Source organism: Coccidioides posadasii, chromosome 3, assembly GCF_018416015.2.
Source record: "Coccidioides posadasii str. Silveira chromosome 3, complete sequence".
Taxonomy (NCBI): domain Eukaryota; kingdom Fungi; phylum Ascomycota; class Eurotiomycetes; order Onygenales; family Onygenaceae; genus Coccidioides; species Coccidioides posadasii.
The window spans coordinates 3,292,386-3,315,475 of record NC_089409.1 but is presented as its reverse complement, the minus strand read 5'-3'; the positions used below and the strand labels follow the sequence as shown (position 1 = coordinate 3,315,475).

The window sequence follows — 23,090 nt, the reverse complement described above, 5'->3', positions numbered from 1 at the left end:
ACGCGCTCGATGAATATGCATGGACGTTCTTGCTAAATCTGTAACGAGAATCGATCCGCCTGAATCCCATGCTTAGTTGCACCCAAACAATTCGGAGGAAATGTCCCTCTGCAAATGTCCGTGAAAAGGGAGAAAAAAAAAAAAGGAAAGCAAAGTATAATGAAAAAAAAAAGATATTGAACAAGTCGAAGCATCGTAGCCGTGAGCCTCGCATGATCTAGTTAACGTGCAGAGTCCAGAGTTCCCTTACGCCATGACGCTTCAGTATCGCTATACATGCAAATCATGATAAAACATGAGTGGATATATGGTGGGGGCTAACGACCCATCATATAATCAGGATATCCCGCACCATTCATGGCGCTGAGAGCAGGTCCTGCTGCTGGATTTCCAATGATCGTATCGTTCAGAGAAGCCTGTCTGAGTCGACCCATGCCATTTCCGATGGGGTTAATCCCGATCCCAAGACCAGGATTTGGTACAAAGGTGTTGCTTGAAGTTCCGTTGTTGTGGCCGGGGTGGGGAGATGGAAGTCCATTCGTCGCCATTCCCATGGGTATGGGTAATCCCGGCGGTGCACTCAGACCTGGAGGTGGCCCGCTGGCAGTGGAGAATCGAGGAGTGCCGATTAATCCCGGCCCATTGATTGCATTGATCGACGCGTGCGAAGTCATTGGGTTTGTGGAATGCATATTTCCAGCTTGGCTGTTCCGAACCCCAAGCGGATTTTTGGAGAAGCTCAAACGGATACCGCCCTTGATACTGTTCGATAACTCATATCCATAAAGCTCTTTCAAGCTCTTCGTCGCCCAGGATATATCATCAAATTCAACAAAGCATATCGGTCCATTGGGTTTTTGACGGAAGATCATACGCTTATATCCCCGTTGTCTGGAAAACAAAGCTTTGAGTTCGTCTTCAGAAGTATCGGGCGGTAGATTTCCGACGTACAACGTATTGCACGGCGGGTTTTGATCGGCCGGATTGACCGGAGGATAGTTAAGGCGATGATATGTTGTCTGATGGTATCCATTATTCGGTCCGATATTGGGGAAATTGGGTGACATTGCGCTAGAAGGCGTAGGACGCGTAGAGGTCCCACTCCCGAAAGACTGTAAGGATGGGGATGTCAAATTGGTTGATAAACTTAGGTTGCCAAAATTGCTGAGAGGCATAGGAGGGTTGGTTGAACGACGCGGCATAGCCATGGAGCCGGAATGGCCATTTCGTGCGTATGCAATCGGGTCCTTCAAAAGCTCTCCTGTATCCTCGTCGACTTCTTGATCAATGACGGATTTTCCAGTGATGCGAGGTCGCCCGTTCAAGCCATCCCCGAGAGGCGACTGCGAGGAGAAAAGAGACTGAAGCCGGGAGGCTTGATCAGGAGACTGAAAATCGTTATGGCCGACGGTTCCGTTTGACGCTACACCTTGATCAAATCTCGATAGAAGATTGGGCTGCGACGCCAACCCTGGTGGAGTAACCTGCGATAGAGAATTTATAACGCTCGAACGTGGAACTTGGTCGATGGTATTGCGTCTTTGCAGCATAGCTGTAGCGGATGGAGCGTCTAAAATGACTTCGACGATCATATTGGCTTCATTCGTAGAGTTTCGTTTCCCATTCAGCATCTCCCGCGCTTCCTCAGCAGCTGATCGTGTCTCAAAGAAGGCCACGGCAGTCAGGAGATCCCCATCATCAGGATATGTGTTGGGAACAAAAGTCGTATTAATGAAATTTTTCGTGAACAATAGCATGGTTCGGAGTGCTTCATGACTGGTATTCCTCGGAAGTCGTCGTATTAGCATGGCAGCATGGCCTGCAGGCAAGTTGATGCTGCCGGGAGCAACGTTTTCGTTATTCATACCCGACAGTGGCCTTTCGGAATCAGCAGCGAGACTGAGGCCCGGGTTTTGTGGCTCAAAAGCAGGCGTTTTTCCGATGGGAGTGAGAGCGTAAGAAAAGGTAGAAGATAGCGCGGAGGGCTGTGACGCGACGGGAGAGAAGACATCGGAGGGCATTCTGTTCATGGCAGATGGGAGAGGATTGGAAGTGGAGATAGAGAGGTGAGGCGCCGCCGGTGTGGAAACGTTGGAAGGGTTGCGCTGGAGTCCGTTCTCATACAGCGGCGCGGTTTGCCTCGACTGGCCCGTGCTGTTACTCATTTCTCCCGCAGTCCGGTTGACTACAAATCAAAGGTTGAATTGCCGAGTCCTCGCGTCCAATAGAAAAGGTTTTCGCAGGGTGAGCGCGATCCTCGCAAGGAGGCCGCGAATTGCAGATATCCGACAATCTCGCGCAACACGCAATGTAGGTCGTTTGGAGTCTTGAGAGCTTAAGAACGAAACCAGAGGACTCCGCTGCAGCGGCACGATCGACGTCGAGGAAGGAGAGGACGAAGGTAGACGGATGTGGTTCGATGGTTCGAGGGGGTTGGAGGATCTGAGGTCAAAACGCGCGCCTGGACTTAAAGAGATGATGAATATTGTCCCTTGGCAAGGCCGATGGAATCAAAAGGACGATTAAAATGGAACAAAAGTGGCAAACTGCAGCTCAAGGTGGGCCGGTTGTCTGAAAACAGAGAGGATGGGGTCAGGTTGTGGCCCTGCGGTGTTGATATGGGCAAAATCTGTGTGTGGTTATAAAAGGTATGATCAGGGCAGCGAGTCTCGACCAGGGAAGTACGGAGTAGTTTAACTCCAATAATGGGAGTGGAGGCGGAGGCGACTCGAAACAGAGCGATCAACGAAGTGTGTTTAGTGGAGTGCTTTGAAAAATGTCGATGAATGTGGGATCTCTCGCGACATGGGCGGGAAGATGATGGGAGGAGGAAGAGGCGCCTTAGAGGAAGGGCAAAAAAAAAAAAAAAAAAGGTAAATGAAAGGGCCGGATAATCAAAAGACTCAAGGAGGGCGAGCTAAGGTATCGGGAGGAAGGGAAAACATGGTTTCGCTGGGGCAGAAGTGCGAGCAGATGGGCTGTGTTCACAAGCAAGAGAAGCGAAGGTCGGGGCAAGAGTCTCAACTTACCACTCTTCCGTAACCACAGCTCTTTTTCCCTTTCTTTTTTTATTTCTTTTATTCCTTTTTATTTGTTTCGCTTCTCTTTATTTATTTTTTTTTTTTATCTGAATTAATATTGGACAGGTCGAGCAGAATCGGAGCAGGGGAAGAGGAACGGCCAGGGAGCGGGCACGCAGGAAGTGTTGGATGATGTGTGGTAGTCAGGGTCAAGGTTAAGATTGACGGATTTGATTGAGCAATTTGGGCCGGCAGACTTCCTGGTGTCTGGGAGTTGGTGATTCCTGGGCCGTGCAGTCGGGGGGGTTCCAGTTAAAGAGTCGCAAGGTTTCGAAGGGAAAAAGTTCAACAGGGGCCTGGAAGTCTTACATAGGCCACTTGATACATGAAGGAAAGGCTTTTAGTGTACCGTTGATCGGATAATTGCCTTGATTCGATCGTACGCGAGTCCTGGTTGTTTGGTTCAATCAGACGAGAGACCCTGTTCTGGGTTGAAAGTTACCATCAACCAAACGGCAGGGAAAAAGCCTGTCTGGGGCACGAATTGCTAGGCTGAGGGTCACGCCAATGCTCAAGCCCTTTTGATTTAATTGAGTTGTAAAATGTGGCAGATAAGGGCGCCAGGCGTGGCTCAACAGTGTGTTTCCAGGAAGAGAGCAGCGATCCGAGCGGAGAGGCGGCGGGCAGGGCGAGCTGGGGGAGTTTCTGAGGATATGACACCACCAGGAGCAGCAGCACCAGCCATGCCATCGACCCAGCCGCGACCATGCAAACCCCTGACGTGGAACTTTCGACGATGTGTGTGGATAATACGCGGTGATTCGATGCCTGGGCAGAGCCGACTAGCGACAAATCAACCCTGGAGTTAGTCTCTAGGGCTCCGTGCCCCAGGAAGAAACCACAAATAAAAATGACAGCAACTCTGCCAAAGTATCACCAACGAGGCTGGATTGCCAATTAGACACAACCCGTGTAAGTTTATATATATCTCTAGCTTTTGCGGGTCGAGGCAGAAAATGTCTCGGCCAGCCCCCGTTTCCAAACCGAGAGGAGACAGCTTTCGCCGTTGATGGACCTCCTTCACAGCCGTCAGCTGCATTATTAATATCATCCTCTTCACAGTGTTGTTGACCCATTGGCAGACTGGTAGGAGAGCTTGCCGGTGGCTCACGGACTCCGCCTTCGGCTGAGAGTTGTGACGTGATAGACCTGTTCTTCCCGTCCTATCACCTGCGCAACCAGCATTGACTAGTTACCAGCAGGATACCAGTGCAGAAGTCAGCAGCAAGTGAGTGAAGAAGCCCATCCGAGTATTCTCCATGGACTTCCCGGATGTTGCGCAGGAGTGGTACCGGCTTTACAGCTGTCGGGAGGCGTTTGGGCACAAGGCGTGAAGACCAGACCGCAAAGGCCATTGCATGGACGTCAATTTCTTATTATAAACGTACTCATAAAGACGTCTGGCGAGGAAGAGTTGGTTTTCAGCATCGTCTTCAGGGAAGCTCGACCCATGTTCTCACCTGCAGGAAGATGATGGCATCGCGAACAAGGAAAAAACCTGCCAACCATCGAGCTACCCTTGTTTGTGCCAATTGCGAAAGCAAGCTGTTGCCGAAGCGGCTCCGGACCAACTAAGTGCTCTCTTCTCGCCTTTGTAAGAATGTGGCTACTCTCCCTTTTCAGGAGAGCTGAAAGTGCAGCACATTACGGACCGGGTCGCAACCACAAGGCAAAAGCGGGGTGGGAATTCTCTCTGCAAAACCACCTCATGTACTCCGTACTCAAAGCATGTATGTACGCATCTGCAAACAGTACCTACATATAATTACATACGGATCCTAGATATCAACCCAATGGGCCATGCTCCGGCAGGACGCTCAGATATCGTCAATAATCCAACGAGATCACAGCTGCCCCAGAAAACGAGCAAACGTGCCCAGACAGTGATTCTGAACCGTTAGACGGACCCTTAACTACACCGACACTAAACCCCGAGCCCCTCCCTCGTCAAACTTAGTATCGGCTTGGCTTTTTCCCTCCGTGAAAAGCAGGCCTTGCACCCAGGCCCAACATCTGACCGTGGGCCGCCTCTGGAGGCCGGGATGTTTGGGACCAGACCGGTCCACTGCTAAACCTGAACAAGGAACGCGGATTATTATGCTCCGACCAATCGCCGGACGGTTCTCAGGTCTTTGCTTCAGCCGTTCTAGGGGTGTGAGCATGTCTCATTTGCTGCTGGGGCGCGAAAGTTGCGGTGTTTCCATGAGAAAGAGGGTTTCTGGTTGGGCGGTGTCGTTTTGGTGTCTACGCCGTGTCGATTAAGACGAGCTCCCGCATTCGCCCGCCCATCGCACCTTGGGACCGTGGCTGAATCCCTCATGCATGGGATGCTCTCGCGCACGTGTGGATTTGTCCAGCTGCATCTTCGGGTAGGGAAAGGGTGCACAGCAGCAGCACAGGGCGGAGATCTGAGGAGAACGAAGCACTGCCATTAGTTAGTTGCCTCTTGGCGGGAAAGAAGCTATGCTCGACTCCATGTAAGAGTGTATATTATGTGTCCTCCGTACTCTGTTGTCTATGACAGTATTACTTTTCTCTAGAGGATCAGTAGTTAGCCGCCACGCAATGCAATTCGTGGCATGAGTCCATTTCCTTGTTGCGTCTGTTTTTCGCACGCGGACTCGAATCAGCGGTTACCATGACGGCGATTCCTCGATAGACGCTTCCCAGCCTACTGAGTACTCCCGGAAGATGCGTCCTTTTCAGTTAACAAACTAATAATTATTACTGGGCGGAGAATGGAAGTCGATGTTGACATACCCCGGCGTTTGTTCAGACGGATGGACATTACCATATATATATATTCCGATTCCGTGGCTATCGCCCCTATCGCATTGCTTTCCTCCAGAGCAACTCCTCACTTGAAAATCCAGGGTAAGGTCTGAATGTATTGTTTCTCCGCTGGGTCTATGAGACTCGTCGTGTTATGTTTTTGGCCGGTTTCCTGTTTCTTGGGTGCGAAGGGGCATCGCTCTTGAGTGTTCCCGTTTCCGCGAGCCGCATTCCAACCAAATATCGGCATTCACCTATCCGTAGAAGGTAGCTTATGCCTTTCGGTAACAGAGTATTTGGTGCCAACAATCCGGGATTTTGGTCTTTTTGGGGTAGCTATGGCTTGGGGGTTCGCTGTATTTGGTGTTGCGCAGGATATGCGCCTTCATCAATATCCGCAAGGACACTGGATGTGCAAGACGGAAAAACTCGATACGGTACTGAAGTGCTTTCTAGACACTGCAAAATTTACCCTAGTTTGTGAAACGAAGATACTACTACTCAAGGCAAGGTTACTCATTTCTGTTCGGTGCGGACATGCCAAATCTCGGCCAGCAACTCCCCGCCTGGCCAGATCATAAGTTTCAACGAGAATAGTTGGACTTGATCTCCCTGTTTGGCGGGTCCGCCTTTCTCTGAATACGGTAGGTTGCAAATCGACCACCTCACCCTGATCTTGGAAGAGAGGGTCGGCACCGTCGTCACCCTCGCGGCGACTCTTAAATTCGTAAAGTAGCCAAACTCAGGTTCGACACTAGAAGAGATGCTGTTTGGATGGTATAAGACTAGAGTGACTTGAATAATACAGGCAACAGTTGAAAGCCGCTTATGCCTATCCTCTAATGTCCGTATTTGCTTATCCGAGCGATACAAGAAGATGGAACAGTGAAAGAAAGAGCACACCAATCTTTTTTGGTATCCCATCAATAAGGTTACGCTTTCGACATCGATACCGTTCATTCGGTCCCATTTTTCTGACAAAACCACCTCCCAATCCAATGTTTGCTCCATTGTTGAAGGCAGGATTAGCGTTTATATGCCCGGAATTTTCTAGCCACCGTCACTTAGCAATATAGCTCCTATGCAGCCTGTTAGCGGATGTGTTCTCAAACAAGTCTCTATAAGTGGATCTGCCTTACTATCCGGTTCCTAAATTCGTTGCAGGTAGTTTCGCATGAGCCGCCTGCACACTGATCACAGCTTGCTTCTTGATATTTAAACCGACTCTCTTCGCATTTTTTGCAAGCGAAGTCCTATGTAGCAGGTTAGCAGACTGGCCTTTCTTGATTGAGATGGTAAAAAGGGTCTGTCTCACCCTCTTATCCTTAATGCTAAGGCATCTCTGCTTCCTGTCACCACCTCCATCTCTTATAACGGCAGCACAGTTTTCTTCTCTGAATAGTCTGCTGTACGTTGTACACTGGTGGCCCGAGCTGGAACGAATTTCGGCTGGCGAGGCATATGTAGTAGGAAGCGAGAGGGCAAGGAGCACAGCAGAAGCCAACACAGTGAAGGATTTCATGGTGGAGACACTCCGTAACTTAAGTGGAATACAAAATGGCGAGTAAAATCGTTAGATAGCTTGATTGAGACAACGATGGGTATGATTGAAAATCGCATCCACAGAATGGAAGGGGTTCAAGGGGTTTATATAGACCTCCCCAAATCGTGCCAGGAATAATAGAATGACTTCGTCCCTCCTTCCCTTCCCCCCGTTGACGCCAACAAAAGTCACCAGAGCAACATTCACACCGTCACGGCAACGGTGACTCCAAGGGATGCCGGTCGTTAATCTCCCTTCCATGCAACAATAGCAGAGTAGATCTTTCAATATGGACCAGCCTATTTCTCGGCTGAAGTCCAGATTTGTCGAAGGATTGAAAGGAGACCATGAACTGCCTGTCTCTGCTGGTATGCAGGGATCACATCGTCACGCGTTGTTGGTCAAGCGAGCTTTTCACCTCGCATGGCGCCGAAGGAATCACTGGTTGCCTAACAGAGTTCATGCCTGCTAGTTTCATTAGCTTCGGCAGAGGCCTTGAGTGCGGGGGGAGAGGGTCTGGTTGCTGGCCTCACCTCTTTCGAAGCTCGAGTTTTGCTCGGGCTTAACAATACTTTGTTGTCTAACAAGAACCCTGATCATGCTCTCTCTTGACAGCCCGTGCGGAGTGAAGCCGAATGAGGCTCTGCGTGGGAAGGGGAAGACGACTGACTGATCCAGAAAGCTTGCATTGGCTCAGTCTAAAATCGCGCGCAAGCAGCTCGGAAAGCCTGCGGGAGCTCTTCCCCGGGGGCTAGTGGTCATGTCTCCGGTTGGAGTGCTTTGCACGGGGTTTCCGCTGGGAGTTTGAACTGTTCCAGCCGATCCGGCAAGTCCATTGGGCGTGCTGCGAGGTCTCAAGTTATCCAGTAAGGATTGGCCATCCTGAATGACTGCGCGTTGGTTCAAAAAGCGTGCTTCAAAGCCAAGACCAAAGAAACACACCAGGCAATATATTGTCAAAATTTCTATTGGTTTAAACCCATCAGTAAGCTATTGACAAATTTCCATTGGTTTCTTTGGCGGCTTGGCGGTAAGCAGGCAGCAAGCTGGGTGATCACCCACACTAAAACACTCCCCGCTAGTTAGTTATAAGGTTTGGGATCTGCATTCAAAAGAAAATAAAAATCATTTCCATTCGCTTTTCCTCGCTCACCTTCAAAAAACAAAACTTTTGTACGGAGTACTTGATGGAACGGAATGCCCAGGGGAAAGATATTTTTGTACTCCGCTTCTCCAGATTTTCACAAAGCGTTCAAATGATGCTCTACACACACAATTCCCCAAGGTGGTCAATTGCTCTTGAGAGCATTCCAGATGGTGACAAAGCCACTTGGCACAGGTGATGTGGCAGAGGACTTGCACGCCCGGGCTATCCGGAAATATGTTGGAGTCAGTGGCTTGCCCAGAACAGGGCAGAGGCGCTTTGTATTTATAGTTAAGACACGCACTCTGTAGGAGCTGTCAAAAATTGGTTGGAAGACGCAATGCAACAGATTTGAGGCTGTGCAGGAATACACAGGGATTCGACCCGGTCATCTTATCGTTCATATCCAGCAGGATATCTCATGACTGCTTGACTTTTAAAGTGCGCTGCTTTTGGCAATATCCAAGAGACAGGTTAGCTCGCACAAGTAAAAGTTTGGGTTGATTTGCACCTTTCTTGGTACACATCCTTTTATTTTGTGTTTGCTGCCGTCCTTGGGGTTCAGGATCCTTGTGGAATGCCTGATGGGGCCTGGAGAAGAGCAGTAAAATGCTCGAGAAATTCATCCCTGTTTGGCGAAGGGGGACCTGGGTACTTTTATGCCGTGTTCGTGTTATCATACGGATGAAATGAAGGCGGCCCTTTCTAAGGGAACATCGAGACCATAGGAACGCAAATCTCGATTTGCAGCATGGGTCCAACAGCGCGCCCCAAATCTCCTCATGGAAGCTAGGATTCACAAGCACAGCTTCCATCGGGCCTACGATGCAGCATCAGCATCAAGACCAGAAGTGCGTTTTGTTCGCAGATTTCTCCGTATCCACCGAGGTTAGAATGAAGATGCGGAGGCCGAGTTGCGATAGCCTACGTCCTGAATCTCGTTAGTGAGGGACATGCCGATGAACATGATGGAAGTATGTATGATTGTTTTCGTGCTCATTTCCACTTTGCATGCAGAGTACCGTTCTGTATTGAAGGTTTATTGACGTACATACGCCGTACATTCACCAGATTTAAATCAAGTCTCCTAACTCCGTGCTGTTTAGATCTATATGTATATATATATCTATGTCTCGAAGGGTACCCGAGCGCTCACTCCATCAGTAACTCGAATCAAGTCATAGACTCGTCAGCGATCTTCGATAACGGCGGATCAGAAGTCGTCGCAGTCGGTCCTTATGTTCAATGAGAACCGGGGGTGAAAGAAAAAAGAAGAAAAAAAAAGTCTTTTTTGGGAGGACGGTCTGGGTGAAAAGAGAACTGCTTCATGATTTATAGTATCCGAGAGTCTCCCTGCCACACGTGATCATATTCCCAACGTTAGTCCCAGCTACGATTGAGGTTGCTGAGTACTCGGGGTGGTTTGGAACATGCGATTAATCCACCACAGCATTTGTTTCCGTTGACAGAAACGAGCTCCGGGAAAATAACTTTATCGGACCATGACTGGATTCGTGACAAAGCTGGCCGAGCCCAATCACAGTTCAATTGCCATCCCTAGAGAACCTGGAGCCGTCTCCTCGAATCCATGCCGTTTGTAAAGGCGTCTTCCAGGCGGGTCGGCAAACAGAGCGACCAAGGCCCCCGGGGGAGCGCGTGATCGGACACAGTGCACAAGTCTCGTCATGATGGCATCGCCCACTCCTCGCCGTTGATGTTCTGGGAGAGTTGCAATGTCTGCAATGAGAAAATACCACCCTCCATCACCGATAATCCGGCCCATTCCCACCACTTCAGCGATCTGTTCGAGATGATCGCCAGCGCCGACGTCAGTGAAGTTATCGGCACTTTTATGGCTCTGCGGTTTGGTGTACGTGACGTAGCACATGTACCAAGTACCCGCTAGCGCGATGCGCGCTTGCTCTTCAGTTTTGGGAGAAAGGCCGCTGGTTGTTCGAAGGTGGCAGTACGCGGCTGCATCCGGCGTGCCCTCGACGAGGTGGTAGCCTGGAGGGAGGGCTGGGCGAGGTGGTTCCATGGTCGGAAGAACGAAAAACAGAGAGACAACACGTATCTAGGCTTCGTCGTGCCGACGGAAAAAAAACTCCTAGGCGTCCCATCAAAACCAGAACCAGCTGGCATCGTGGAAAAGAGCAGCGTTTGATATCACACTCCCCACGTTCTTCGAGTCAGAGGGCCCGCCTATTGGCCTAGAGCGCGTTGAATTAAGGTGCGCCAAGCATCTAGTGCTGACGCTCCGCTGGGACCGACAGGGGGGAATTTGGAATTGTCATCAAATCACCGTTGTGTTGAGCCGCAGCGGGACGTCGTGGTCAGCACATCGCCTTAACCCCTTTTTTTCATGCATATCATTCGCTTTTATCTCCGCTCAAAACGAACGGACAATGCCCGGATTGAGTTTGTGGCTTGATTGGACCACTTTTGAGGCGCAAAACAGAGCGACAGTTTCTTGAGTCTCAGCTGGGCCAGGGTGAGCTTCATGCTCTCTTCCCTGTGCTTGCAGGGATTCGGAGACACAGACCACCCTTTTGGGTGCTGAAAATAGCGCAGGAATGGAATTCAGTGTGGGGAGAGTCGGGTAGGAGCAGAGGCCTGCTCATGTACAGAACAAAATCGCCAACAGCAGAAATGAGGAGAAGAACTTCTCCATCATTCGAACATGAGGAGAAATGCCGCTTTTGCAGTGGAGACACTGCAGTGTGGCCGTTGCGTCAAGAATATATTCCACCACTGTTCACAAATCAATATTTCTGCAAATGCTCATTGACAAGGATCCTCACGAGATCGGCATACTTCAGGCCCCAAAGCGTTGATGAGGCTCGGAAACAGGCCCTTCGTTCGATGCCTGTTTTGTCGCATTTCAAATTGATTTGCTGATCTTTGCCAAATACGAGCTCCACAGTGAGATTCCGCCTTTTTTTTTTTTTTTTGCGTCGAGAGACCTCAGAATACGAGATCTGGGCGCCCCTTATTTTGGTGCTCCACAAGATCTTGAGCCGATTTTCTGATAGAGACGACGTCAACCTTCGGGTTAAGATAAATGGCTAAGGAACATTCATAAAAGCAAGTGTTCCCTTCCACTTCCAAATCCAAAGGGGATTGCTCGCACATTTTGCGGTCTAGCCGAGGCGAATCGCATCAACTTGCGGAATAGGCCACGTCGGGCACTGTTATTTCCCAGACGATTAGGCCGCGCTTCAGCGTTCAAGATGGTTGACCTCACCGTTGGTCATGTCTCCGGTATCATTGCCGCTGGGGTCTACGTGCGTGAGTAACAACAGTCTTCTACCCGTTGTGCGTTGGGCCGGATATGGCATACTAATTAATCTATAGTCCAATTCCTGATACCGACTGCCACCACACTTATCCTAGCGGGACTTGTAACCGATAAAAACTCATTAGCAACATGGTGAATACATTTTTCTCCACCTGGGTTAAGAGCAGACCTGCTGACTTGACTTAGGACTCAGATTGGAAGATCATTACATGCATCACATTGGCCACTCCTTCTCCGAGCGGACACCGCCACGGCTCGCGAAGTTAGCCGAGCGGTAAGGCTAGAAGGAATCTTGCGCCCCTTGATCCTACTTATTGTCGGTATTGCTGCCGTTGTCACGCCTCTCGGTTTATACGACGCAGTCGTTCCTGGAACAAAGATGGTACCACAGCCATTTCAGTATCAACCCGACACTTCGCCGTTTGGCAGCGGAACACCCCCTCGCTCAAAGTTGGGGTTTAATCGAATTTGCGGTGCCTTTGAGCCTCGCGCGTGCCCAGGCTCAAAAACCGTCATCAAGACCACCAGAAATGGAACCAGAGCTACATTTGAGTGGGACTTATATGATATTGACATCCCCGCTAACTTGACCGAGATGTTCCAAAGTGGTCTCGAACGTATGAAACCAACCGTCTCGAGCATGTTTGACATTCAATGGAGATCGTACTCTGTCACCATCGATGACACCAAGAACAATGGATCCGCCTTCTTGGGAGGGTCGTATAAACAGATGGATACCTTGGTCCTTAAGGACGGCTACATAGTTGTGGAAGGGCTAATTGTCGACAATAAAAACGGAGGCATTGGCTTCCGGAATCATACCACCCCTTCACCACTGAAGTACGGTGGTACATGGTCTGAAGACTTGCTTTTTATCGAGCCATTTACACAATGTGTTGATACTAATATCACCGTCGACTTCGTCATTCCGGATTCTAACGTCAACTTAACCATGCAAAACGTGAAGATAACGGACCGGGGTGGTTTTGAGAAACTTAACACGACATATCCCCAATACGACCGAAGCGATCCCCAAGCAAATCCAGACCTGTATGGGAGGGCATACAAGGCCGCCTACCTTCATAATGCGTACACCATGCTGCTTTTGAACGTGACGAACCCGAGAACTCCTACTATGCGACCGTGGTCCTATTTGAATTCTACTGAGGGAAAGACCTTCCCAATTGACGTTTTGACTGGCGAGGTCCAGCCCACCCAATTGGGGACTTATTCAGATTGGCGCCTATGGGACGGAGTACCATACAGTCCCGGTGAAAATGCTTCTTCCTTCTTGTCTGATATCGACTACCCGAATCCGTACAACATTTCACAAGAGGACTTCAGGTCAATCAGTATGGTGTTTCCCACCCACAGCCTTTAAGTAATGGCTAACACTTTACCTATCTAGGAACTATATGCCAGGGAGCCGGCAGCGGGGATATCGCCAACATTACCAATATCGGAGTCGCGTGTGGACTATTCGTTGGTGCTGCGCGGCGCGTTGATGGAGGCTCGTCCCTTGTGACCGAGCCGAGAACAGAGTGGACCACTCCACTCTATAGCTGCGCTTCGTCCGCAAGAGCCGTCGTGAAAACTGTCAACTTTCGATACAACGGAACAGATGGATTGAACAGTCTCTCCGTTCTGGATATCCGAGACAAGATTTATAACCAAGAGAGTGACAAACCTCTGTGGGGTGTTGAGCGTTTGCAACTTAAGCTCGGGGAGGCTGCTGCTATGTGGGGATTGGTGTCAGATCGTTACAAAGGCCGTGACGACGTTTCCGTAATCCAGAGCGAAAACCTTTGGCTTCCTGGATTTGTTGGCAGCAAGAGAATGCCCTCTACTGATTACATGAATTTACCTGGTGTCAGTTTCCATATGGATGCCTTTGCGTCAATATACACAATGCAAGACCGCCCGTCAAACAGCTTACTCGCCGACTATTCAGGAAGATCGAATCTTGCCTTGTATGCAAGGTGGCAAGAACTATCCAAAGATGCCAAATCTTCATCGACGATTATCAATCAGATATGGACTGACATTGCTGCCAACGCTGTCGTTGGAACAAGAAGCTGGGTTCGAGGGGAGAACGACCGCAACGTACAAAAACGCTCTACAGACCAACCTCCCCAAGAAGGAGATACCGTTAACGTTCCAGTGGATATTTATCACCATACAGTGAGATATCATATTGCGTACGGTGTTCCGGCCTTTATTGCGCTCGCTCTGGCCTCTGCAATCGCCGCTTCGTCATGCGTCCTTTGTGTCTTTGGCCGTGCGAGACCATCGGCTGTAAAAAGGCACTTGTACCACACCGGCGCAGGCCGCATTCTCGGGTCTTTCATGTATCCAGGCGTTGCGGATCGGCAAGCCCCCACCAAAGCATGGAATGCGGCTATCGGATCGAAGATGGCCTCTATGGCAACCCCTGTTCCCCATCCCTTGGACAACGCCACCGCGCATTATTCGAACGGTTCAAGAACTAACTTGGAATCTCCGTTGCTACACAACAAAGAAGGCTTATCCCCAGCTGCTCAGCACCAGCCACAGAGTTAAACATTTGGACTCTAGTTCATAAAATTTCCGATTGGTTGACCTTAGCATCCATCTTCCTCATTCATAAATTCCATACAGTGTGACTGTCTCATTTTTTTGTCTATATTTTCTTCCACTATATACCCCTTTTAAATTTTTTTTCACTTGTCTTTTTTTCTCTTTGTTGATATCATTTTTTTTTGGTTCATAACTCAGGTCCCTCAATCTTTTGATGCAAACATCTGCTAAGATAATTTTTTTAAAAGATATATTGACGTGAATAATGGTGCGATCTCGGTAGAATGTCAGATAAGGTCGCATGTGATGCACTTAATAAGACATCCATATGGAGTATATTATATAGCATATGTGTTTTAACAAAGTTCATCAAAATTTTGATACAGTTAAATCTAATATACATATCATCTTGGGAATATGAAATTTTCCCACAAACGCCTGCTCTTAATGCCTAAAACCCGAAGTACAGGCAGTCCTGCACCTTTACAAAACAACTTAGTTTTTGCCCTTGACATAAAGGGGAAAGAAAATCTATCCTGGACGAGAAAAACAAATCATAGAGTCCATCACCGCGAACCACGCGTGCAGTGGGTAACCGTAAGGGCCCTAATATCCTCGCAAATCTTACATCTCTCGACAATTATTCGACGTCCAAGGGATGTTTTTGGACACACTTGGGCCTCAATGTCTCGTTCGACAACCTTTGTCCCTCCGTAAATCCACGGGAGCTTTCCCGATCGATTCTGCTCCTATATCATGAGGTATTCGTTGCAGCCGCCGGCGGTTCAGCTCGTTTCCGTCCCAGTTTGGATTCAACCAAGCCAGCCTATTTAGCCAGAACAAAAGCACTTGTTAGCAAACGTATCCGCCCGTCGACTTCCTCTGGCTCGAATAGTCTGTAGCCTGTATAACAATGTCGAAAGAAACGAGCAGGCAATAGACGCACCAAACTTAATAATCGCCACACAGGTTCGCTCGGCTGCGCACCCACACCGAGCCAGTACTTCGCCCGGGATTGATCGAGAGCAATATCTTTGTATGGCCGGGCAAGCTTGGCCTCTTCTTCCGACAAGCCGAGGGGCTTTTTGGGAATAGGGTTGTATGTTCCGATAACTTCGATGGGCTTTGAGTCGCGAGCGGTTCTGCGCAATATGTACACGTTAGCTATGATCCCAATTGGAGCGCTTCGAGAACAATGTTGTATTCTGAGGACATTCGGTAACCGGGAGACCATGACCTACCGGGCTTGACACACGACGATGTTGAAAAAGGGTTGATGTCGATTCCCAAAACGGGATAGACGGATTCTTACCACCATAGTCAGTGATTTCAACGGAAGAGAGACTCGTCGAGAATTCGAGTATTCTTGATACTGTCGTCGCCGGCGAGCATTCGCTGGTTGGGAACATTTTAATGGAGGCGGAAAATCTTGATTCCGATAGGCCTCGCCCGGCGCCGGTTATGTCAGCGTCCCCGTCCGTCGTATCTTATCGATTGAACTATTCGAATTGACTGGAAGCAGGGAAAGCAACATGCGATGAAATAAGTGCCGGACCCTACTTCGAAGTTGATATTTTGTTTGTTAAAGCAGATAGAATTATCCATCCTGTCCTTACTATAAAGACTCATTGCCGCACACGCTCCCGAGTTCAATCATCGGGTTGGCCTATGACGTATTTCCACCATTGACAGCTCCCCATCCTCGCCCATCATTTCGATGCAGCGGGCGCTCAGAAGATCAAGCCAATTAACAAATTCACTGTTTAGCTCTGCTCGTAGATACAGGTTTATGTCTACAATGGCGCTGAAAGTCAGTCTTTCCTCCCAACTTTCCTTAATTCCACACAAAGCAATCCCACTGAAGAGCTCATCTCCTGTCGAAGCAGCTCCTGCTAACTAGCGTTGTTGTACCTGGACAGACAATCACTGCTCAAAATGCAGCAGCGTTAGATAAAGATCTGATGGACTCTGGGGCCTTTTCAATTGATCAATTAATGGAATTGGCTGGGCTTTCTGTGTCTCAAGCCGGTAGTTCACCCATCACACTCATTCTCTCAAGCTGAATGCATCCGAAGAGGCTGGCTTACCTGAGCTATATTGCAGTGTATAAAGTTCACCCACCATGCAAAGGCAAAAATGTGCTCATTGTTTGCGGCCCTGGCAATAACGGTGCGTTGACCACCCCAGTTTCCCGCCCGGGCGCTTGGACGCAATGCTAACAAAGCGGATTCCCACCCCTCTGTAGGCGGAGACGGACTCGTCTGTGCCCGTCATCTAGCTCACTACGGTTACAATCCAACAATATATTACCCCAAGCATGCCAAAAATGAGCTGTATGAAGTAAGTCTTGTCATCCCCGCATCCCCTTCCCCTTAGGAAGCGAGTCACTCAACAAATTGGCACCAAATAAAAACAGCGCCTCAAGATCCAACTCCACAACCTTTCAGTCCCATTCACTGATGACTTTGCCGACGCTCTTTCTACCACCACCTTGATAGTCGACGCCATCTTTGGTTTCTCCTTCGGCGGTCCTCTACGTGAGCCGTATCCCGCTATAATCTCCCAGATAGAATCCGCCAAAGTACCTGTCGTGTCCGTTGACGCGCCCAGTTCATGGGACATTGAAACTGGTCCTCCAAAGGATGGACCTGGGGCTCTGTTTATGCCAGAAGTGCTTGTTAGCTTGACGGCTCCGAAGCCCTGCGTGAAGTTCTTTAGAGGGAGGCATTTCATCGGGGGACGGTTTCTAACGAAAGGGACTGCGGAGAAATATGGGTTAGATGTACCTGACTACCCAGGAATCGATCAAGTCATGGAGATTGATGTAGAGGGAAGTGAGAAACTATGAGACGCTTGGACATGAATTCAATACAGCAGAGGATAAAAAGCTAGTCACTGGTCGTTAAATGTCATTTATTTACTGCTAGTCATCAAGCTATTCATGTCCGTCACGTCTAGTCGAAGCACTATAGCCTAAACTTCCAAAGTATAGAAGAATAGCAGAAGCATGATTTAGCAGTGTTTTCAAATGGCATCCTTAATCTCACTGATCACCCCCTTTACCCTCGGTTCCCTTCCAGCAGCCGTGTTCATGACCGCAGCCAAGGTTTTGTTAAGGTCATACACCTCCTTTGCTGCGGCCTTTACTTCCTCTCCCAGTGCAATAACAAGCGTTCCAAGCGCCACCAGGCCCCGATAAACCGCTTCGGAGTCCTTCTCCTTCGAAATTATCTTGGTCAACTGGTCCAAGAGAACGAGGCTTCGCTCGGCGGAGTCGGCAGTGGTCGATCGTCCATTGGAAGTTAGAAAAACGGCCAAATTGATGTACAAGGTTGTGACTGCGATTGTAAGATTGCGGTTTGCAGTTGCTGCCGAGTCTGAGAGGACGGACTTTAGGCGCGATGTTATCTCCTCGAAATTGTCTGTTACCAGTTGTTGGCCAGCTTCAGTTTCGAAGAGATTCGCCAGCATGCGCACTGCGAGCATTACATTATTTGAATTGAGCGGAGAGTCAAAAATACCACTTGAGATGATAGTCTGCACCAAGTTTCCTCCGCTATATGCCTCTGTAGCCGTCATTGGAGAAGCAGCAGCTAGGAGGCGTAAGAGATCAAGCCCCGGTAAGCGATTGGCGGCAGGCCAGAGAGTGGCCGCCCTGACAACTGAAGGCAATGCAGCTTCAAGAAGCGGAGAGTCTTTCAAGGTCGTGGTTTGTTCCAATTGGTTGCACAAAGCGGAAACTGTCTCCAGGTCGGATGGGCTGAGGGAGATATCTTTGGATCCGGCGGAAACCAACTGAGCGTTTAACTCGCCAATCTTTTTCTGTATCGCTTTCATGTTTGCAGTTCTTATGGAGAGGTATGACGCTTGAGGCAAAACCTTGGGTCGAGAAGTAGGAAGTGAAGGAGCGTGCTGAGAATCATACCCGGCATGGGTGCCGGGCTGGGACGGCCCTCCAATAGTTGCGCCTTGCGTGTTTGACATGATAAAGTTAGCAACCTGGTCTAGGTAGCTCACCGGCAGTTGATGACTCTGTATGAACTTTGTCGCCACGTCGTATGGGTTTTGGGATAGGTTGTAAGGGAGCTTGAGTGGTGGTTTCCCATCTTCTATATCAACGTCGAAGACGTAGTCATAGTCTTGACCCTGATACTCCACCTTCTTACCATTGCTACCGACGGAGTCGACTACAGTCCCAACAGCAACCCATTCGCGCGTTGCAGAGGACCAGGTGTGGGCTGTGACGCTTCCGTCATCCTCTTTGATCATTTGCACTTGACCTTCCTTGGTCCCCATCTTCTGCTTCAGGAACTCCGGGCCGGGAAGTTTTTCTTTGTCTATTTTCCCAACTTGTTCTTGAGGAATGGAAGATTCCTTGACAGCGCTTTCGAACTGTTGTATAAGAGCTTCGTCACCTTGCCGTTCTGGAACCCGACTGAACACACGTGCGATTCTATCACTTGCACCCGTGATAATATCGCCAGTCTCCCGGCAAACAGCGACGCTCCATACTGAGATTGCTGGATGTGTGATTGTCTGAACACATTTGCTCCCCTGCCATATCCTCACTGTCCGATCCTCACCCGAGCTGACCAATTCACCGGACGGAAGAACTGCCAACGAGTAAATGAAACTTTCATGTCCATGTAATTGGTCGATCTGCTGGCCGTGGAGTGTCCACAATCGTATAATACCGTCATTTCCTGCAGAGGCTATTTGCGCACCAGATGCGTGTCCATTCGGCAGTTTGCAGAGAGCACGAATAACATCGCCGGAGCCCTGTATGCTCTCTCGCAATCGGCCTGCCCGGTCAAATACCCGTATAGATTTGTCGGCACAACCTATATCTCCGTAAGCATTGACCTTTCTGTCTGAAAACGGCTTCTACGAACCAGTGACGATGGTATTCTTGTCATACGCCAGAACGGCCCACACACTACCGCTATGACCGTCTAGAACAGTATCGCATTCCCATTTACCAATTGTCCAGAGGCGCGCAGATGAATCCCAGCTTCCGCTCACGATCCAGCCTCCCTCGGGACAGACGTCAATACTGCAGATGTTGTGGGCATGTCCAAGAAGTAGGGCCTCAGCGTCGGCGTCAGCGGGTCGACCCGGCTGTCTGGCTTCGATTATGGTGTCCTGGCCACCGGAGAAGATAAGGCCTTCGGGATAGCCTTGAGTGGGAGGATAGAACGCTAGGGCATTGACGAAAGCAGATCCATGAGCGGAGATTGTATAGTCGAAGGCAGGAGGGGGCGACGACACGAGATTCCATAGACGAACAGTTGCATCCCTAGAAGCTGTAATTGCCTTTTTCGCATCCGGAAAGGCCACAGCGCGAACCTGGAGAGAAAAAGGCGGTTAGAAATCCTCGAGATTCGCAAGGCCGCGTTACCTGGATGTTGTCCGGCACTTACATCATCGCTGTGGCCCTCCAAAGCAGCGGAGATCTTGAAGTCAGGCATACAACAAAATCTCGACAGATCCACAGCGTAAGTGCAGGTTCTAGAAGCTATTCAGAATATATTTGGAGACGAGAGGTATGAAAAGAGCTGCCGCTGATTATAATGTAATATGTGGTGTTTTTGATGGATGATGTTGTAACAAAGCAGGAGTGGGTTTGCCTCTGTATACAAAGTAACCAACCTCCATGTGGGGTCGAGCTTGGAGGCAGCATGGGTCAGTGAATGCCATGAAAGCTACCTACATACCATCAATTGTTAACATTCTGAGCCAGTCCAACTACCAGGTTCCTCAAAGCCACAACTCTGTTGAATAAATACATATACTCTAGCTGCTGCCGTTGTATTATCATATGTCCATACAAAAATACCACCTATGTGAACACTTCGTAGTACATATAGACGAATCCCCTGGCGTTTGGGAAAGAATAGGGCAGCATTTAACCAACTGGTGCGACTCAGGCTGACGTGGTATAAAGTCCTCAAATCCATCGGCTCCAGAAATGGCATGACTCGTGCGCGTCCATAGCATTAACTGGCAACAGAAATGGTTGGCGGGCCCAACCAAGGGAGTGTGACGATGGGAGAGGGGATTGGGAGCTAACCGTGGACACCGTATGTCTATTTGATACCATGGTCTTTGCCGGAGCGGAGATGATCGTGTAGTTAGAGTGACGGTGAGCACCGTGAGAATCCCATGGCAGCGGCTGCAACAACACCGCCACCGGCCGCCCTCCGTCTGATCGTCGCTTTGGGCGTGGCAGCCCGGAGTCCATGTAGTTGCGCTGCGGAAATCGGACGCTGGCACGCCTTGCCCGACCGGGCCTAGTGCGGCTGCCCTTGGCCTCCTCCAGCCGGCACCAAAAGTCAAAAATACATCAAACTTACACACTAATAAATGACTTCCAGCATCTCTTCGCTCCATGGACGCGGACTACTAGGGGAGTCCCGAGTATAATTTAGCCTTCCATTGTTTCTCCTTCTTCCTCTTCTTGATCCCTTCTTTGTTCGACGTCTTTGCTTTCACATTTTCCTATCTTCTTGACGTCGCTTCAAGAAAAGACACCGGTGCTCTCTGGTTTGCATAACAGGAAACGCTTTGATGACGTTGATGCCATTTTCTTATTCTGAGTTATCCGCTGGGAGTTCTTATTGAAATACTATATACCACCGAAAAGTCCTGCATTGGCCTCACTCTGCTTTAAACGCCATATCTTAAGTTCTGCCTACGACTGAAGCCCATCTTCCTTCTTAACCTGCACTATCTCCTGATATCTAAGCAGTTACTTCTGAGTTTCTTTTCTTTTTTCTTTTTAATTTTTTTTATATTCATCTCATCATTTTTGCTCCGCAACATGGCCTCTGGTAAGCTTATCCTAGCCGTACAGGATAGCCCACTTCGGTGGTGTAGTGTGCCGCATGCATTTTAACCAGCCAGTGGGAGACGACCGTTTGCTATCAGAATCTAACAACCATTTCATTGCTACAGATTCCCCCAAGGTTGTCCCTTTGACTTGCCATGGGCATTCAAGACCTGTTCCCCATATCAGCTTCTCTCCCGTTGTGGATGATGACCAGTACTACCTCATCTCTGCGTGTAAAGGTATTGCCAGTTCAAGCTCCATGGCATGACAAGCCTGACCAATCTACACAGACAACAATCCTATGCTTCGTGATGGAATAACTGGTGATTGGTGAGTGTCCTCACTTACATTCTGTTCATTCTGGCCTTCTCACTTCTCCCAATAGGATTGGCACTTTCCTAGGGCATAAGGGTGCTGTATGGCAAGCTCGGCTCTCAGCCGATGCCAATATTGCTGCTACTGCTGCTGCAGACTTTTCTGCGTACGTTTATTCTTACAGCTCCAATGTAACATTCATTGCCGGCTCACAACGCATTACAGCAAGGTCTGGGATACCCATACTGGCGTATGCCTATACACATTGCAACATGCACATATAGTTCGTGCTGTCGCCTTTCCTATTCAAGATAACCCCCAAGTGCTTGCGACTGGAGGTATGGAAAAAAGGCTGCGCATTTTCGACCTCTCTCGCAGTGAGTCCGCTAGTAACTCGTCTCCGAGATCCGCCAACGGTGGTTCCGCCCCCGTAAATGGTATCGGCTCCAGTGCGAACCTTTCTTCCAGTGCAACGAGTTTTGAGATTGGTCCCGGCGTCCACGATGGCACGATCAAATCCATTATCTGGAATCAGGATTACAATATCATTACCACAGCATCCGACGATCGAAAGCTAAGATGGTGGGATCTTCGCTCTCAGAATCCTTGTATGGAATATGCCATCGAGGGGTTGGTCGGTAGCTGCGAATTAAATACTCTCTCAACGATACCGAACGATCCAGGTATCCTAAGCATTGCTGCTGGAAAAACTGCTTACTTTTTTGACGGCGCTGTTCCTGGCCGTCTGCTGAAAAAGGTGGACTTTAATTACGAACTTGCCAGCGTTGCTGTGAATAGCCAAGCAGGTAGATTCGTAACCGGCGCATCGGGTGACACTTGGGCACGGGTATACGATTTGGAGACTGATGAGGAACTTGGTATGGACGGCCCTAACACTCTTCTCTTCCTTTTCTGCTTTCCATCCCTTAGCCCACACCACTGCTGTCATTTGCTAACCTAATTTTCCATGTAGATGTCCAAAAAGGTCACCATGGTCCCATCTGGTCAGTGAGCTACTCGCCCGATGGAAAAATCTACGGCACAGGAAGTGAAGATGGAACCATCAAGTTATGGAAAGCTTGTCGGGAGCCATATGGTCTTTGGAGATAGTAGTGCCTTTGTAGACACTGTTTCTTTGCACGGTTTTCTCTTCCAGATTTTATTGCAAAAAGAAATTGTGCATGTTTGGTGGAATACAGCGAGGCGTTGGCATTATGATGTTATGCAGATCGGATGTTTTATTCTTTTTTTTATACACACATAGTATTCAATTTAGAATACCTATGAGATGCATGTGTCACCGGGAGACTCATATTTTGTTTGCGCACCTGATGTTATGGGATAATTGTCCCTACCTTCGTACGAGATAAGAAGAGGTATACTAAGAATGTCTTTCTTCCCCATTTAGTTTTGAGAAATTGTGTATTTTTGGATGCTATTTTATCTAGTTAAATGGAATAGAAAGAAAGGACAAACAGCTCTTCTCCTATCCCATCCCAATAACAGTTGATGTTTTGGTTGCTTTAAAGGAATACTCTGCTATCAAGCACACC

At 49.0% G+C, this 23,090-nt stretch overlaps 8 protein-coding genes across 8 annotated transcripts; 3 read left to right on the top strand and 5 right to left on the bottom strand.

The window, feature by feature from the left end:
- Positions 1-217: 217 nt before the first annotated feature.
- Positions 218-3,407, bottom strand: D8B26_005998 (uncharacterized protein; the record flags this gene model as incomplete). The annotated part of the gene is made up of 3 exons (XM_066125055.1): positions 218-270; positions 323-2,144; positions 3,390-3,407. The coding sequence occupies 3 exons, from the start codon at positions 3,405-3,407 to the stop codon at positions 218-220; spliced, it is 1,893 nt and encodes a 630-aa protein (XP_065981136.1).
- A 3,213-nt stretch (positions 3,408-6,620) lies between these two features.
- D8B26_005997 (uncharacterized protein) lies at positions 6,621-7,860 on the bottom strand. The gene is made up of 3 exons (XM_066125054.1): positions 7,168-7,860; positions 6,992-7,105; positions 6,621-6,931 (listed from the first exon to the last, which is right to left on the bottom strand). Exons 1-3 carry the CDS (start codon positions 7,372-7,374, stop codon positions 6,917-6,919), a joined length of 336 nt encoding a protein of 111 aa, XP_065981135.1. The 5' UTR covers positions 7,375-7,860; the 3' UTR covers positions 6,621-6,916.
- Positions 7,861-8,996: 1,136 nt separating this feature from the next.
- On the top strand, positions 8,997-14,715 carry D8B26_005995 (uncharacterized protein). The gene is made up of 5 exons (XM_003069987.2): positions 8,997-9,513; positions 9,646-11,827; positions 11,894-11,969; positions 12,024-13,189; positions 13,246-14,715. Exons 2-5 carry the CDS (start codon positions 11,770-11,772, stop codon positions 14,394-14,396), a joined length of 2,451 nt encoding a protein of 816 aa, XP_003070033.2. The 5' UTR covers positions 8,997-9,513; positions 9,646-11,769; the 3' UTR covers positions 14,397-14,715.
- D8B26_005996 (uncharacterized protein) lies at positions 9,635-10,577 on the bottom strand (the record flags this gene model as incomplete). The annotated part of the gene is made up of 1 exon (XM_003069986.2): positions 9,635-10,577. One exon carries the CDS (start codon positions 10,575-10,577, stop codon positions 10,077-10,079), a length of 501 nt encoding a protein of 166 aa, XP_003070032.1. The 3' UTR covers positions 9,635-10,076.
- An 81-nt stretch (positions 14,716-14,796) lies between the features above and the next one.
- MRPS16 (mitochondrial 37S ribosomal protein bS16m) lies at positions 14,797-15,746 on the bottom strand. The gene is made up of 3 exons (XM_003069988.2): positions 15,635-15,746; positions 15,340-15,535; positions 14,797-15,219 (listed from the first exon to the last, which is right to left on the bottom strand). Exons 1-3 carry the CDS (start codon positions 15,709-15,711, stop codon positions 15,148-15,150), a joined length of 345 nt encoding a protein of 114 aa, XP_003070034.1. The 5' UTR covers positions 15,712-15,746; the 3' UTR covers positions 14,797-15,147.
- A 159-nt stretch (positions 15,747-15,905) lies between these two features.
- Positions 15,906-17,622, top strand: D8B26_005993 (uncharacterized protein). Its single transcript, XM_066125053.1, has 5 exons — positions 15,906-16,203; positions 16,313-16,421; positions 16,497-16,562; positions 16,639-16,733; positions 16,810-17,622. Exons 1-5 carry the CDS (start codon positions 16,111-16,113, stop codon positions 17,239-17,241), a joined length of 795 nt encoding a protein of 264 aa, XP_065981134.1. The 5' UTR covers positions 15,906-16,110; the 3' UTR covers positions 17,242-17,622.
- On the bottom strand, positions 17,418-19,861 carry D8B26_005992 (uncharacterized protein; the record flags this gene model as incomplete). The annotated part of the gene is made up of 3 exons (XM_003069990.2): positions 17,418-19,234; positions 19,286-19,739; positions 19,814-19,861. 3 exons carry the CDS (start codon positions 19,859-19,861, stop codon positions 17,418-17,420), a joined length of 2,319 nt encoding a protein of 772 aa, XP_003070036.2.
- Positions 19,862-20,786: 925 nt separating this feature from the next.
- Positions 20,787-22,863, top strand: D8B26_005991 (uncharacterized protein). The gene is made up of 6 exons (XM_003069991.2): positions 20,787-21,223; positions 21,348-21,461; positions 21,513-21,552; positions 21,608-21,703; positions 21,763-22,415; positions 22,511-22,863. Exons 1-6 carry the CDS (start codon positions 21,214-21,216, stop codon positions 22,645-22,647), a joined length of 1,050 nt encoding a protein of 349 aa, XP_003070037.1. The 5' UTR covers positions 20,787-21,213; the 3' UTR covers positions 22,648-22,863.
- The last annotated feature ends 227 nt before the right edge of the window (positions 22,864-23,090 follow it).

Bases quoted from the DNA above. Each gene is read 5' to 3' on its own strand.
- D8B26_005997 (XM_066125054.1), bottom strand. From the start codon at position 7,374: ATGAAATCCTTCACTGTGTTGGCTTCTGCTGTGCTCCTTGCCCTCTCG. The intron at 7,106-7,167 runs GTGAGACAGACC...CCTGCTACATAG, and splicing joins TTAGCATTAAGGATAAGAGG to GACTTCGCTTGCAAAAAATG.
- D8B26_005995 (XM_003069987.2), top strand. From the start codon at position 11,770: ATGGTTGACCTCACCGTTGGTCATGTCTCCGGTATCATTGCCGCTGGG. The intron at 11,828-11,893 runs GTGAGTAACAAC...ATTAATCTATAG, and splicing joins TGCCGCTGGGGTCTACGTGC to TCCAATTCCTGATACCGACT. The intron at 13,190-13,245 runs GTATGGTGTTTC...TTACCTATCTAG, and splicing joins AGAGGACTTCAGGTCAATCA to GAACTATATGCCAGGGAGCC.
- MRPS16 (XM_003069988.2), bottom strand. From the start codon at position 15,711: ATGGTGGTAAGAATCCGTCTATCCCGTTTTGGGAATCGACATCAACCC. The intron at 15,536-15,634 runs GTAGGTCATGGT...CATATTGCGCAG, and splicing joins ATCGTCGTGTGTCAAGCCCG to AACCGCTCGCGACTCAAAGC. The intron at 15,220-15,339 runs GTGCGTCTATTG...CTGGCTAAATAG, and splicing joins TGTGGCGATTATTAAGTTTG to GCTGGCTTGGTTGAATCCAA.
- D8B26_005993 (XM_066125053.1), top strand. From the start codon at position 16,111: ATGCAGCGGGCGCTCAGAAGATCAAGCCAATTAACAAATTCACTGTTT. The intron at 16,422-16,496 runs GTAGTTCACCCA...GCTATATTGCAG, and splicing joins GCTTTCTGTGTCTCAAGCCG to TGTATAAAGTTCACCCACCA. The intron at 16,563-16,638 runs GTGCGTTGACCA...ACCCCTCTGTAG, and splicing joins TTGCGGCCCTGGCAATAACG to GCGGAGACGGACTCGTCTGT.
- D8B26_005991 (XM_003069991.2), top strand. The intron at 21,704-21,762 runs GTACGTTTATTC...AACGCATTACAG, and splicing joins GCTGCTGCAGACTTTTCTGC to CAAGGTCTGGGATACCCATA. The intron at 22,416-22,510 runs GTATGGACGGCC...TTTTCCATGTAG, and splicing joins GGAGACTGATGAGGAACTTG to ATGTCCAAAAAGGTCACCAT.